Raw genomic sequence first — 15,758 nt, 5'->3', positions numbered from 1 at the left:
TCCTGTCGCATCCTGGTACAGGTACTAGCACTATCTTGGATGTAGGTATAGCCTGCATAGTACAGTCAGTATGAGGACAACAAAGTGGGGTCAGGTGTAACAAGTCACCTATAATGGAATGAGAGGGAGAAAGTCTCTTATAATGCTTAGAACAGCTGATTCTGGAATGCAGAGGCGTATCTATGATTCATAGAACGTGAACAAGGATCGAAACACTTAAGGGTTCAATTTAAAAACAATTTATTTTCTTAATAGTTCGAATTTATTCAGAGAGATGTCTTACAGTTGCTGTACGTTTTCGCAAATCAGTACGCCCTACTACTCTCCATTTTAGACCTTTGCAGCAACTCCCACTTTCTGATTTCTAACTATCAGAGGCAGGAGCTCTACTTTCACAATCAGATACCTTAATCACAATTGGAGACGAGTGAGGCAGCACTTGTTCCTCTTTATATTCCGAGAGACAGAAGATACCAACTATTACTCGCTGCGATTTAACGCAGTCAGATACTTTACACTAGGCGGCAAGTGGAACACAGTGCTTGCTGCACTTTATACTCTGAAACACAGAAAATATAAACTATTATTCGTTGCGACTTACGCGATGAAATACCTTACTCACACTAGGAAACCGTATGAAATAGCACTTGATCGTCTTTATATTCTGGGAGACATAAGATATCGCTCATTAGTGGTTGCGACTTACGCAATCAGATACCCTATTCACACTAGGAGACAAATGCAAGACAACTTGTGTTCCTCTATATATTCTGACTCGCGGAAAATATCAACTATTACTTGCTACTACTAGAGACAAACTCTATAGTGCTTCTTCTTTAACAGGCAGAAACCTCAAGATAATAACTATTGCTGGCTGTTTATCGGAAACTCAGTTGTCATCCCTCGAAGGTGCACAGACTTCTCGTACTTTATACTGCAGCAGTAAGGAAGAGCCACTCTGTAGTGATTTCGAGCTTAGGCTGTGTTACTGCTCCTGGTAATGACTGTCTAGGCACCGTGCCCTAGCTACTTACACACTGATTTTTCAGGGCTCTTGGAGAAGTTTCTCTTGTAACATTGCTTTCCCCCGACTGTTCTTGTGGTGGTCAGTACCGTTTGTCTTTGTACTGGATGGTGGCAGACTTGTTGCATGAAGCTGTGTGTCTTCTTCCTATGTACTGCGTGGCCTAATGAACCATCTGCCATCCTCTTGATTATTATGTCAAGGAAGGAGAGGCATCCATTTTCCTCCATTTGCATCCTAAATTTGACATTCGGATGGATGCTGTTGAGGTGCTCCAGAAACTCATCTAGCGCCTGTTTGCCATGTCCCCACACGACAAAAGTGTCGTCGTCATAGAGGATAAAGTACTTTGGTTTCTGTCTGGCAGATTGAAGGGCCACCTCCTCTAAATGTTCCATATAGAGGTTTGCAATTGCAGGAGCCAGTAGGAGGCCATGGCCACACCGTTGATACGCTCGAAGAATTCCCTGTTGCACTAAAAGTAGGTGGTTGTTAGTGCGTGTTCGAACAGATTGATTGTTTGTGGTTCAAAGTGCTGAGCTAGAAGTGCCAAGGAGTCTTGAAAGGGGCACTTTCGTGAAAAGCGACGTCATGTCGAAGCTCACGAGTAGGTCCTCCCTTTGTAGTCCCATGTGCCTGAGTATTTTTACGAATTCGGTTGAGTTTCTCACCTGGTGGCTGCAGTATCCCACAAGGGGTTTGAGCAGTGTCGCCAGGTATTTAGCTAGTCCATAACTGTGAGAGTTGATGGAGTCCACAGTCGGTCTCAGAGTCACTCCTTCTTTATTGATCTTGGGGAGCCCATAGAGGCGTGATATCACTGGCACTCTGGGATGCAATCGCTTCTTCATTGGCTCAAGTAAGTCAGATTTCTTTAGCAGAGCTATCGTCTTTCTACTCATCATCGGGGCTGGATCCTTCTTCAGTCTCTCGTAGGCAGCAGGTTTATTTTCTGCCGGTACTCTGCAGTGTTTAATAAGACTGTAGCGTTCCCTTTGTCAGTTGGTAGTATCGTTATATCAGCATTATCTCTAAGGGACCAGAGAGCTGCTCGTTCTTCCGCTGGTATGTTACATAAGAGGCCATGCAGTACATAGGAAGAAGACACACACAGACCTATACATTCATGCAACAAGCTGCTACCATCCAGCACAAAGACAAACAGTACTGACCACCATGGTACATAGGGTGCGCGCCATCTGCGACAAAGACAGCCTACCATCCAAGCTGAAACACCTGAGGGAAGTCTTCCACCAAAATGGCTACAGTGAAATGCAGCTCAACAGGGCGCTTAAAAGGAAGAAGGAAGCAGCGACAACCCCAGAAGGAGAAGAAGACAAATTCCTTCTGTACGTGGGTCCGCTCTATGCCAAAATTGCACGACTTTTGGGCATATACAATATCAAAACCGTTCTCCGCCTGCCACTGAAAGCGAGGGAGCTCCTAGATTCTGCAAAAGACCTGCTGAAGCTTTACACACCAGAAATATACAGCATCCCATGCGAACGGTAAACAATACATTGGACAAGCACAGCACTGTATATCTAAACGCTGTGAAGAACATATCAGATGTGTGCGACTACGTCACAGAGAAAAATCAGCCATAGCAGAACACAGCATAAACGAAGAAAACGCCTTCAACTTCGAAAACACGAAGATGCTGTGCCGAGCATCTGGGCCGGCCAGAGTGGCCGAGCGGTTCTAGGTGCTACAGTCTGGAACCGCGCGACCGCTACGGTCGCAGGTTCGAATCCTGCCTCGGGCATGGATGTGTGTGATGTCCTTAGGTTAGTTAGGTTTAAGTAGTTCTAAGTTCTAGGGGACTGATGACCTTAGAAGTTAAGTCCCATAGTGCTCAGAGCCATTTGAGTCGAGCATCTGGCTTCTAGGAAAGTACTATCAGAGAATCCCTAGAAATAAAGATTCACGACAACCTGGTCAACAGGGATGAGGGATACCAATTCAGCGCAGCATGGAACCCTGTGATAGCGGCAATCCGTCGGGTGCGCGTCCGTCGAACGTCCTCCGCCGCAGACAGAATGCTTACACTGAGAACCGAACGCGGCCGCCGGGGGGCGACCGCTGCCCCCACCACCGCGCGCACGCTGCCAGTCCACCGCAGCCTCCCGAGGTCTAGTGGAGGGGGGTGACAACGCACATAAATACCTTGCTCTCCGCGAATCTCGACAATTCGCCAGAAGATGAGTAGAATGACACTTCCCGAAACGTCGCGATATATCAACGCTACCACCCGGCCGGAGGCCCGAGAAACCTTCACCCAATGTGAAATATATTTCAAAGGGTACTTCCACTTGTGCGAGTTATTAGGGCCCTTACCCATTCCATTCATCAATGGAGCACGGAAGGAATGATTGCTTAAACGCCTCTCTGCATGCTACATTTAGTCTAACATTGTCTTGCGATCCCTACAAGAGCAAACCCAGGGGCTGTGGTGCATTCCAAAATTTATCACGTAAAGTTGATTCTTGGAACTTAATAAGTCTGCTTTCTGGGATAGTATCCATTTCTTTTCTAAAGTGTGATAGTTCATTTCTTTCAGCAACCTCGTGATGATCTCCTATTCGTCATATAGGTCCATGACCAGCAGTGATACCCTTTTTTTATGTGGTCAATGTCCCCTACTACTCCTGTTTGCACTGGACCCCTCACATTCTGAGCAAAATTCTAGGCTAGGTCGAATGAGTGTTTTGTAGGCAATTTCCTTTATAGACCGATTGCAATTCCCTAGTATACTAAATGAAGCAGTCTACACACAGTACCGGTATGTGCTGTCTATTCTTTCAGACATGTCTAAAAGAACAGACACTACACATATAATTAAGGAAGGTTGGCTAATGAGCCCTTCTGTGCAGACATACCGTGCTTGAACTCTTAAGGGAATCGGCGAAACGCCGTGAGTAATGAGAATAATGACTAGGGGCACCTCATCAGTAGTTTGTAGATAAGCATGCTATAACAGCGCATGCAGTTGCTTTAAATGTCATTAATTCCTTTGTGCCTTGAAACAAGTCTGCCACCTGCTTTACCTAAAACCGAGTCTATGCCATCATTACATATTTATGTCCCTACATATCGTTACACCACGTATTTGTGTGAGTTAACAGTTCCAATGGCAACTCGCTGATTTTAAGTCATAGGATACAAGTATTATTCGTTTTGTGAAGTGAAACATTAAACATTTATGAAATTTTAAATCTAGTTGCCAACATCTGGCATGAGGAAGGTTATTCTGTTCGACATATTTCTTTACATTTGAGACAGAGTATGTTCTAACATTCTGCAACAAATAGATGTCAAGTAATATTGGACGTACCTCTATGGATTACTACTCCCACCTTTCTTGTAGACAAGTGTGACCTATGCTTTCTTCCACACCGAATGCGTAGAATTCATGCTGTGGATCTCTAATATTCGCCATAACACGATAGATGTGAGTAACTTTATGCGCACAGAATGTGTCGCATTAGAATACCAGATCATCTGTCCCGTTCGATGCAAGCAGCCTTTGTCGGTAGTTAACTGAAAAGCAAATTTACAGCTCGTAGGAAACAACAACCCCCGCAAAGCACGAGTATTTTGGTAACATCTATTTAATTTCACCACGTTACTTGCAAACTTGCAATCTATCGATGTTTCACTCCGATTAGCGTCCGAGATTAGTCAATCGATCTCCACCAAAGTTTGAAACTTTAAAATGTACATCGTTGATTTACAAACCAAAGGTGAAGTTGATGAAGATTTTAATTTGTAGCTTGTACGATAGAATAAACGTAGAACGTTTTGAAAATAATTTATTTGCGTGTGCCTTGCGTAGGTTATAATGCCTCAATGTCAGCTAAGCCAAATAGAGTTGGTCCTGTTGCGGTAGTTAGTGTCTTAGCAGATGGTGAGTAAAAGTAAACAAACACTTTTCAAGAAATGTTTACATGGATGTTGTCATAACTCACCACATTATTGTAAACATTTCATGGTAAACAGCAAAATCCTTTGTAAATAACAAAGAATCAGAGTTCATTTTACGTAAGCGTCTTACCTAATAAAGTGCATTTAAAAGTAATTCGAAATCGCCGGGGGCTGAATATTGTTCTAAGTCTTGAGTCCACTGTGTACTGAAAAGTGATTGAAAATATAGTAACTGCCCTTATTTTCTCTGACAGTGTCTTGACATGGCTTCCCTTCCCAGCCTGGCGTTAGGTCGGTGCAACTTATGTATTTGCTTCGATTGCAAGCTCAGTCTGATTATTCCGTGAATAAATGTCTGCAGTAATTTATTATTTATGAACGGAAAACGGATCTGTATTTTTCATGGCTTCGTATTTTTCAGGATTTAGGCTAATGTCATTGTCTTCTGACTTCCTGACCTTTGCAGACCTATTAAATGTTTCTTTCTGTTCAAATCTGTGTTTACTGTGTTCATGGATTCTTATTAGTTCTTTAGGCTCGGGCACTACAGACCGTGCTGTTGTACACCCACAAAGTCTTTTCATCGTCATTATCAGCTCTGTCCCCAGTGCTGTATTGAAGCTCGTATGTGCTCTTCAGTACAAGCAGATGATCTGTGTTCGTTAAGGCAGTGAGCACATTTTTTTCTGTATCTCCATCATTTGATTTGTGCTTACGTAGACAAATTTGTGGCACCTGATATGACTTATCAGATATTCATTTTATCAATGATTTCATTAACATCATTGATGACATGCCTCATGCCTGGTACTCCAATGCTGCAGACATCTTGTAGTCCCCAGAAGATGACTGAATTATCCATAGATTTGTAAAGGAATTCAGAAACAATTCATTGGCATAGAGGAGTGCATATGACCGTTCTTGTTTGACTTATTTGGAACAACGAGAAGTAGGTGTTTATTGAATTGTAAATGTTTTCTGTTTAAAAACTTCATCTCCCTGGTTCTTGCAAGTTTTGAGCTAGACTGTATTGTATGTTACTTTTGGACAGACTTCTGTTGGTTTAACTAAGAATTTAATGCAGCATAATCGGCTAAATGCATTTTCAGAACACCACATTTTGTTGCTTTACTCCTGTGTCATTCTCATTTGTATAAAGTTAATTATTTATGCACATTGCTGTGATCATATTGCTGTGTCCTGTGTTAAACTGTTCAGGCCGATATTCTGTTGTCTGTGTAGTGTATATTTTGTCACGCTTTTCTCAAGTAAATATTTGAGCTGTTGAGATTACTTGCCACTGAAGTTACTGACCAAATCCCGCAAGGTAGTCCGATTTTTTTTCTGACCAACAACCTATCATTCAGTGACATCACACATTTCACAATTTATTGAGAACATCTTGTCTGCTAGTGAGTCTTGGGCAAATCAAAGTTCCTACTGATTATCATCTTGTGATAGATCCAGAAAATATGCAGGATGTAGAGAATATATAGGCTTAAATTTCCAATCATTTTGTGCTTTTATGTGATCTGTGTATGATCTTGCATGACAATGCTTTAAAAATTTGGCAGACACCAGTGATGTGTGTTTTGATATGGCAGACTTCGCATTGTTTGAAAGGAGATTATGCTGGGGTTCCCTATATATATAGTGGTTCCCAGCTTTTTATTTTCCAGGATCATATGAGAATCACTTTTCCTGCAGAAGAGCACAAACATCTTTGTGTGTCACATTAAATGTTGCCAGTATGTTTTGCATTTGGTCTCTGATTGGCACAAGTTGATTAATACATTATTGCAGTAGAGATCCCATATGACAAAAATGACATTTTCTTTCTGTATTGTTGTGCTGCAGTGCATCACATAGTAGACAGTGTGTATGGCTGATGCAACCATTCACTTAATGCTCACTTGATTCCTTGTTATCTTGCAGTTCTGGGATATCATTCAGACTGTCATTTCTAGCATTTTGTGTCAGCAACTTTAGAGATAGTACATCACATGAGCCCCTCCCACCCAATTTTAAAGTCTAGTTGCATCCAGAGCACTTAATTAGATGATAACTGCTTGTTGTAACTGGAAGTAAATAAAGTAGTTTATTTGTTGATTTTTGGGGAGGGGTAAAAAATAATGCAGATACATCCAGGTTACAATCTCTGATATAGTTGGTAAATGTTTTTTTCTGATCTGAGGTTATTGTTAATTATATTCAGATATTGGTGTTTGAAACTGCTTAGTCTCTGTTGTCAAGTAACTTGCTGATCCCAGTACCCAATCCATTACCCTATACTACTCACACTTAAAGAGAAGGTAATACAAACCACATTCCGATGTCTAGCTGCCCTGACAGACTGATAGGTCTCTGGTGCCTGTCCTGTGGGAGCGACAGAAGTTGCCATAATTAAAGTGCTTCCTGTTGGATGTTAGGTGCCATCTCCCACTTGTTCAACCTGTAAACCACTGTCTTCTGGGGAGAGGGGAGTTGTAGATTACGATACTGACAGCCTGCACGTACCACATTTATTCTCACCTTTCATTTCATGAGTTATATGTCATTTCATAACATATAAAGTTTGGAGTTGTGGTATGATACATCAGAATTGAAGTTAACGCTTTGACTACCAGTCCCATCAATTAATGTAGCCTAGTACAAAAATGTGTGCCTGTCATTAGATTATTTGATGTGCTAGTACACTGAGTTTCCAATCCAATGAAACTTAAGGAAAATGAGTTAATTCATAAAATGAACATTGTTCTTCTTGATTACAGTGCTATTTTTCAAATGTTCTTCTTGATTACAGTGGTATTTTTCAAAGATTGTTTTAATTTTTTTTATGTCTGTAAATGCCGAGTGTTCTTCATAGTACATTATTACTTTCATACAGCATTATTACAAACACTTTTGGTTACATTGTTGCTTACAGTTAATACCTGAATCAAGATATTCAGGTAAAGTGTAGAAAGAGTGGCTAACATGATTTTTAATTTTCTTATTAACTGGTAACTGGTATGGATTCCTAATTTCAGCTGTATGTTAGATGGGAGCTTGTTGAATACCTCATCGCCAGAGTACATTAACTCCATTCTGAATCCTGAACAGCGAGGCAAACTCTACATGAAAATTACTTTTGTTTCTTGTGTTTTGACAGTATTTATCACAGTTCATCTGAAACTGATTTTTTTTATTATTATCAGCAACAAAAAACATTAAGGAGTAAAAGTATTGGGAAGTGGGTTCAAGGAGTCCAAGGTCCTTAGAAAGGCATCTGCAGGATGTACAATTATTTAATTTACACTACATTCTTACACTGCTCACTTCTACTGAACAATCACTTTATTTACTTTAGATGCACAGACCCAGAAGATAATTCCTTAAAACAATGCAGAATGAAAATATGTGAAATAAGGCATCACTGTTGTCTTTATGTCAACACAGCTCAGAGATGCTTTTAAGGGACTAGCTTCCACTTTGAATAGTTTCTCCAAGTATTCACTCCGTTTTAACTTGTTATTCAGCTGGACTGTTTGTGAGATTAAGGCTTAAACTGTTAGCTGTGAACCATTTGCAGGCGTTTTCAAGCTCTCATCTGTACCTAGAAGTGTTGAGTTTTGTCCCTTGACCCTTGACTAGAACACTTGTGTTGTCATCAGGAAAGATTACAGTTTTGAGCTTTGTTTATGTAGGTTAGAGACAAGAGTGGGACCAGCACCAGTCTTTGTCATTCTCCGCATATTACCTTCTCCCATTCTAAGGTTATTTTCGTGTCCAAGATAGAGTCTGCTAATGAGACCCTGTGATTTCCATTATGGAGACAAGATTCTAGATCCACACAATGCAAACCAATGAGAAGTACATGGCAGAGGGTGCCAGTTACAAGGTTTTCTTCCCTGTCCATTCACGTGTGGAGCATGCAAAGAATGAATACTTGAATGCTCGTGTATGAGCTGAGGACACAGGTGAGCAGTATTCTAGAATGGTTCAACCAAGTGATTTGCAAGCAGTCTCCTTAATAAACTGACTGCGTTTCACCAGTATTCTACCAATAAACCAGAGTCTACGACCTGCCTTACCCACGACTGAACCTATGATGATTATTACATTTCATGTTCATACGAAATGTAACACCTGGTATTTGTATGAGTTGGCCAATTCCAGCTGTGACTCTGATATTATAGTCATAGGATACTATGTTTTTTTTTTTTTTTTTTTTTTTTTCGTTTTGTGAAGTGCATTATTTTACATTTCTGAACATTTAATGCAAGTTGCCAGTTTGTGCACCTCTTTGAAATCTTATCAAGATATGAGTGAATATTTATGCAGCTTCTTTCAGATGGTACTTCATTATAGATAACTGCATCATCTGCAAAAAGTGTGAGGTTATTTTTAATATTGTTCACTAGGTCTTTAATATACAATATGAAAAGTGATGGTCCCAACACAATTCCGTGCAGTGTGTTGAAAAAGTGACTTTCATAAAACTTCAGCATATGGACGTATCATCAACTTCTCTTTCTAAAATTAAGGAAGTTCTCTCAAAAATAAAAGCTCATTTGGTTTTGATGGTGTTTCCAATAGAGTACTGAAGATTTGCTCCCATAAAATAAACCCAGCCTAACCTGAAATATGTATTGCACCACTAACTCAAGGCAGTTTCCCAGAGAGACTAAAACATGCAGTTGATAAACCCCTCTGTAAGAAAGGTGATAAGAGAGATGTCAATACCTACTACCAACCTGACAAAAATTCTACAAAATTTTGAGCAGGTGATGTATACTAGAATTCTGTATTCTAGAATACATACAAGGCTCAGTCTTAGGCCCACCATTGTTTGTCCATCTAATATACAAGGAGCAGAATTATTTCATTTTGCAGATGACAGAAGTATTGTAACCAGTCCAAGCATACACACAGAAACAGAAGGATGGTAAACAATATTCTTAAAAGTATCATTGACTGTTTCTTTGCGAATGGCCTCACCTTCAGTTTCAAAAAGACACAAATCTTCGCTTCTGCACATCTGAGAGTGTTACACCTATGATAAGTGTAACACATTATGAGGGAATAATAAAAAATCTTGGGTTTCCATATTTATGAGAATTTAAAACTAGAAGAGAGCACATTTTGCAGCTCCTAAAACAACTTAATTCAGCCCAATTTGCGCTTAGAATAATTGCAAATCTTGGGGGGAGAGAAATCATCAAGTTAAAATATTTTGCACATTTTCATTCAATAATGTTATATGGAATAATGTCCGGGGATAACTCAGCTTTAAGGAAGAAAGTCTTCATTGCTCAAAAATGTACTGTAATAATAATAATAATAATAAGTGTCTTGTAGAAATCTGTTCAAGGAGTTGGGCATTCCAGCTAGTGCTTCACAATATATTTATTTCCTCATGATGTTTGTTGTAAATAATTCACTGCAATTTGAAAGACACAATGATGTACATAACTACAATACCAGAAGGAGAAATAGCATTCATTACTTTGTATTAAGATTGTCTTTAGCACAAAAAGGTTGCACAATTCTATGTCAAGAGATTTTTTATCACTTACCCAGTGATACAAAATGTCTGATAGACAGCAAAGTAAAATGACAACATTATGATTCATTGTGCAAAATTATCTATGGAACATGGAAATTATTAACTAACCTATGGCACACTTGAAGTTACTTCGACATCTGATGATTACTCCATCCAAGATAACTTGCTGCATCCTCACTATCAAAAAATCTTCAACCCAGTCACAAATTTCACCCAATATACCACACATCCGTGCTTTTGAAAATAAGCATAGATGTGGTACTGAGTGATGTTCTTCTTTGAAATCCAGAAATACTGCATCTCGCTGTCTGCCTTGGTCCAAAGCCTTCATTATGTCACACAAGGAAAATGTGGTGAGAATGAGATTTTCACTCTGCAGTGGAGCGTGCATTGATATGAAACTTCCTGGCAGATTAAAACTGTGTTCTGGACCGAGAATCGAACAAGACTTCAGTTTGTTAGGTAGAATTTTGTCATCCACACAATCAAATTCTTTGAAAAGATCACTGAATATACCAGCTGGATAATTTTTCTTATCTAGCTTTGCTGGCAAATCATTTGTGAGGTCTTATGTTGCTGTCCATGTGGAGAATCCTTTACAAAAGCCAAACCAAGAGTCGATTATCAAGCTCTACTCAGTCAAATGAGTCAGTATTTGATCATAAGCCACTTTCTCAAAAACTTTTGAAAAGACTGTAAGGGGTGATATAGGATTGTAATTGGAGCTTATCTCTAGTTTTGTAGATGGGAATTACTACAGTATATTTGTCTGTCAGGAAATAAGCCCTGGGTCGTTGATTGAGAGCGAAGGTAACTTAATGGTAGTCCTTTCAAGTCAGCATGACCTTGTAATATATTGTTAGAAACACCATCTAAATTATTGCTTTTTAGGATGAATTCTGCAATCTCCTTATGCATTGTATTTTTGAAACTAATGGGCCTATCTGTCAGTGGTGCATATAAGTAAATCTAAGAAATCTGTATTTGGTTGTTTAATACTACATACAGTGTTTGCTACTGCCATGAGGAAGTAATCATTGAATTTACTAGCCAATGATTTGAGAATGTCACCATTTCTGCCAGAGGTGTTTTCTTGGGGCTCAGTTTCATTCTATTGCCTTTTGTTTGTTTCTTGTTTAATAATGTTGCAATGGTTTTTGCCTTATTCTTTGAGTGTTTTATTTTTTGAGTATAGTACATGAGTTTGCTTTTTTAACAACAGTGGAGGAGTCAACAATACTAGTGGTAATGGAGTTTCAAATGTTGACTGCAGCTTGTTCTCTGAATTATGTAGAGCTTTCTCTTCCTATCACAGGATACTTTAATCCATGGAGTTATTCACTTCTTATCCTTGCTTCCATTTGATTTTGCCGTTTTTTGTATCCCATAAATTCTGTTTTTCCCCAGTTTGACTCAGTAACTTATTTTTTATCAGTGTAATCTTCAGCATTCTGCTGTAGCACCACATTTCAAAAGCTTACATTCTGTTTTTGTCTGAATTGGCTGTAATCCACATTTCACTTCCATACAAGGCTACACTCCAGATACAGGGGGCTTGCCTTCAGAAAATACTTTTAACACTTAAATTTATATTAGATCTTAACAAATATCTCTTTTTCAGAAATTCTTTTCTTGCTGTTGCCAGTCTTTATTTTACATCTTTCCTACTTTGGCCATCATCAGTTATTTTGTTCCCCAAATAGCAAAACTCAGCTACTACTTTTAGCATCTCATTTCGTAGTTTAATTCTCTCTGCATCACCTGACTTTAATACAATTTCATTCTATTGCCTTTGTATTAATTTATTGGTGTTCATCTTACAACCTCTTTTCAAGACACTATCCATTCCATTCAACTACTCTATCAAGTGCTTAGCCATCTCTGACAGAATTACAGTGTCATTGACAAACAGCAAAGTTTTTATTTGTTTTCTCTGGACTTTAATTCCCTTTCCAAATTCCTCCATGGTCTCCTTCACAGCTTACTCAATATACAGGTTGAATGACGTTAAGGACAGACTACAATCCTGTATCATTTCCTTCTCAACCACTGCTTCCCTTTTGTGTCCTTCAACTCTTATAACTGCTATCCAGTTTCTGTACAAGATGTAAGTAATATTATGGTCCTTGTATTTTCTCCCTGCTACCTTCACAATTTCAAAAAGTGTAGTGCAGTCCACGCTGTCAAAAACCTTCTCTAAATCACCAAATATTATAAATGCAGGTTTGCCTTTCTTCAACCTATTCACCAAGAAAAGTCACATGGTCAGTGTTGCCTCACATGCTCTACATTTCTCTGAAACCCAAAATTATCTTCCCCACTGCCTCCACCAGTTTTTATTTTTTTTTATTTTGTTTTAATGATTTGAGTCAATATTTTGCAACTATGACTTCTTAAACTGATGCTTGAGTAGTGATCACACCAGTCAGTACTTACCTTTTTTTGGCTTGGAATTATTATGTGCTTCCAGAAACCTGACGGCATTTTGCCTGTCTCTTGTCTTGCACACCAGATGGGATAATTTTGTCATGGTTCTCCCAAGGATCTCAATAATTTTGAGTTAATTTTGTCTACACCCAGGGGCACATTTCCATTTAGGTCTTTTAGTAATCCATGAGATTCTTCTCACAGTATTGTATCTCTGATCTCATCTTCACCTTCTTCCTGTTCTCTTACAATAATATGATGGTCATTTCAAAAGTTCTGTACACTGTAAGATAGAAAGTAATAAAATAATTTATTTCACGAAATACCTTTACAGGTCTTCACTATAATCTCCAGTCTTGCTTATGACACTTCCCAACATTTCGGCAACTTCTGTGTTCTGGATAGGGTACTTTCATTATTGAGTTGTCTAATTACTTGGGTCACCTCACTGGAAGCTTCATCAGTTGTATCAAAATGTTTTCCATGGAATTATTCTTCAATTTTGGAAGCAGATAAAAGACAGATGGGCTCATATCAGGACTGTATAGTGAATGGGGAAATATTTCCCATCCATATTTGTTGATTGTTTTCTCTCACTGGTTGGGCAATATGCTGTCTCCCACTGCGTACAAAATGAGGACAACAGCTGCAAGCATGTCAGGTCTTCTTTGATGAATTTTTGGCTGCAGATCATTTTGTAGAAACAGCTTCTAGTATGTGCCAGTTACAGACTCCCCTGAGGCACTCTGTTTCTAGCTATGACTCCATTAATGTGATACGCAAAGATCATCATCAGTTCCGCCTTTGAGTTGGCGGCAGAATTTTATCGGTGCAGGAGAGTCAGTCCATTGCGATGACTGAGACTTCCGTTCTGGCTCGAAATCTCGTATCCAGGTTTCATTGTGTGCTAAATTTTTTTTCAGAAACTGTTCTCCTCCAGCTTGATAATGTTGAAGTCATTTTTCTGTGATTCTTTTGCAACTTGCTTTTTGTTCTTCAGTTATGATTCTGTAAACTGAAGTGACAGACAGCCTGGCCTGATATGCAACCTCACGTGTTTTTCAACAATCCTCTCTCAAAATGTCATTAGCAATAACATGAGAGATGTAATCTCTAGCAATTGATGGCCTTCCACTTCTTGAGCTGTTCTCAGTGATTTCCATGTATTCCTTTCCTCACCATTTCCGCAGAGAACACCCTCCTTTCTTTTCTTATTGGTCCCCTATTTTTCAACATTCTTCTGTTGCACCAAATGTCAAATTCTTTGATTTTCTTTTGTTTCTATTTTCCTACAGTCCGCATGTTTCACTACTGTATAATGCTATGCTCCAAACGTAGATTCTTAGAAATTTCTTCCTCAAATATAAGGCCTTTGTTTGAAACTAGTAGACTCCTCTTGGCCAGGAATGCCCTCTTTGCCAGTGGTAGTCTGCTTTTTATTTCCTTCTTGCTCCGTATGTCTTGGGTTATCTTGCTGCCTAGGTAGCAGAATTCCACAACTTTGTATACTTCGTGATCCTCAATTCTGATGTTAAATTTCTTGCTGATCTCATGTCTGCTACTTCTCATAACTTTAATCTCTCTTCAAGTTACTCTCAATCCATATCCTGTACTCATTAGACTGTTCACTCCATTTAACACACCCTGTAATTCTTCTTCACTTTCATTGATGATAGCAGTATCATCAGCAGATCTTATCCTTGTTTGCTTCCACCTGGAATTTTAATCTCACTCTTGATCCTTTCTCTCATTTCCGTCATTTCTGCTTTGATATATAGACTCAACAGTAGGGGCAAAAGACTACACCCCTGCCACACACCTTTTGTAACCCAAACACTTCGTTCTTGATCCTCCAATCTTATTATTCCCTCGTGTTTCTTGTACACATTGTATATTACCCGTCTTTCCCTACACCTTCCCTCTGTTTTTCTCAGAATTTCAAACATCTTGTGCTATTTTAAATTATCTAAAGCTTTTTCTAGTTTGACAAACCCTGTGATTATGCCTTGATTTTTATTCAGTTTTGCTTCCATTATCAACCACAACCTCAGACCTCCCACTCTGGTGCATTTAACTTTCCGAAAACCTAACTACTCATCATTGAACATTTGCTCAGTTTTGAGAAAATTAAGAAAAGGGTAGATTGCTGCTCAGAAATGTTGAGTCACAGACAGGCACAAACAAAAAGACTGCTAAACAAGTAATCTTTATGCCAAAAAGCCTTCTTCAGTATGAGACAACACACACACACACACACACACACACACACACACACACACACACACACACACGAGTGTTTTGCCTAATGCAGAAGAAGGCTTTCTGGCCTAAAGCTTATTTGTTTAGCAGTGTTTTTTTGTGCCTGTGTGCAATTCAACATTTACACTATATAGTAACAGTCTTATCATTTTCATAAGATTGTCATTATTCCATTCTCAATTTTCCTTTCTTAGGTCCTCTGTTTTCTTTTCCATTCTTCTGTATATTATTCTTGTCAATTACTGTTAGATTTCGATTTCCCTTTACATAACGAAGTACCCTTTCAATATCATCATATGCTTTCTCTGTCTCTTCATCTTTTGCTTGCAATGTTGGCATGTATTCCTGAATTATTGTTGCTGGTGTTGGTTTGCTGTCAATTGTGACGAGAACAACCATTTACTGGACTGTTCACAGTTACTCATTCTCTGCCCTACCTCTCTATTCATAACAAATTCTGCTCGGACTGTTATATCATTTTCTGCTAATGTTTATATTACCTTACCCATCTGTCCAGAAATCCTTGTCTTCTTTCCATTTCACTTCATTGACCTCCACTGTATCTAGATTTTTCGC

At 39.0% G+C, this 15,758-nt stretch overlaps 1 protein-coding gene across 1 annotated transcript in view; it reads left to right on the top strand.

The window, feature by feature from the left end:
• The first annotated feature begins 4,753 nt into the window (after nucleotides 1-4,753).
• The window catches only part of LOC124615834, a 128,745-nt gene continuing 117,740 nt past the window's right edge, over nucleotides 4,754-15,758 (top strand). The window contains exon 1 of the mRNA XM_047143984.1: nucleotides 4,754-4,931. Coding sequence (XP_046999940.1) covers nucleotides 4,929-4,931 — 3 coding nt within the window. The 5' untranslated portion in view covers nucleotides 4,754-4,928. The remainder of the gene's footprint in view (nucleotides 4,932-15,758) is intronic.

This window comes from Schistocerca americana, chromosome 5 (assembly GCF_021461395.2).
Source record: "Schistocerca americana isolate TAMUIC-IGC-003095 chromosome 5, iqSchAmer2.1, whole genome shotgun sequence".
Taxonomy (NCBI): Eukaryota; Metazoa; Arthropoda; class Insecta; order Orthoptera; family Acrididae; genus Schistocerca; species Schistocerca americana.
Note: the sequence above shows the minus strand (reverse complement) of the source record. Positions and strands in the feature narration are given on the sequence as shown.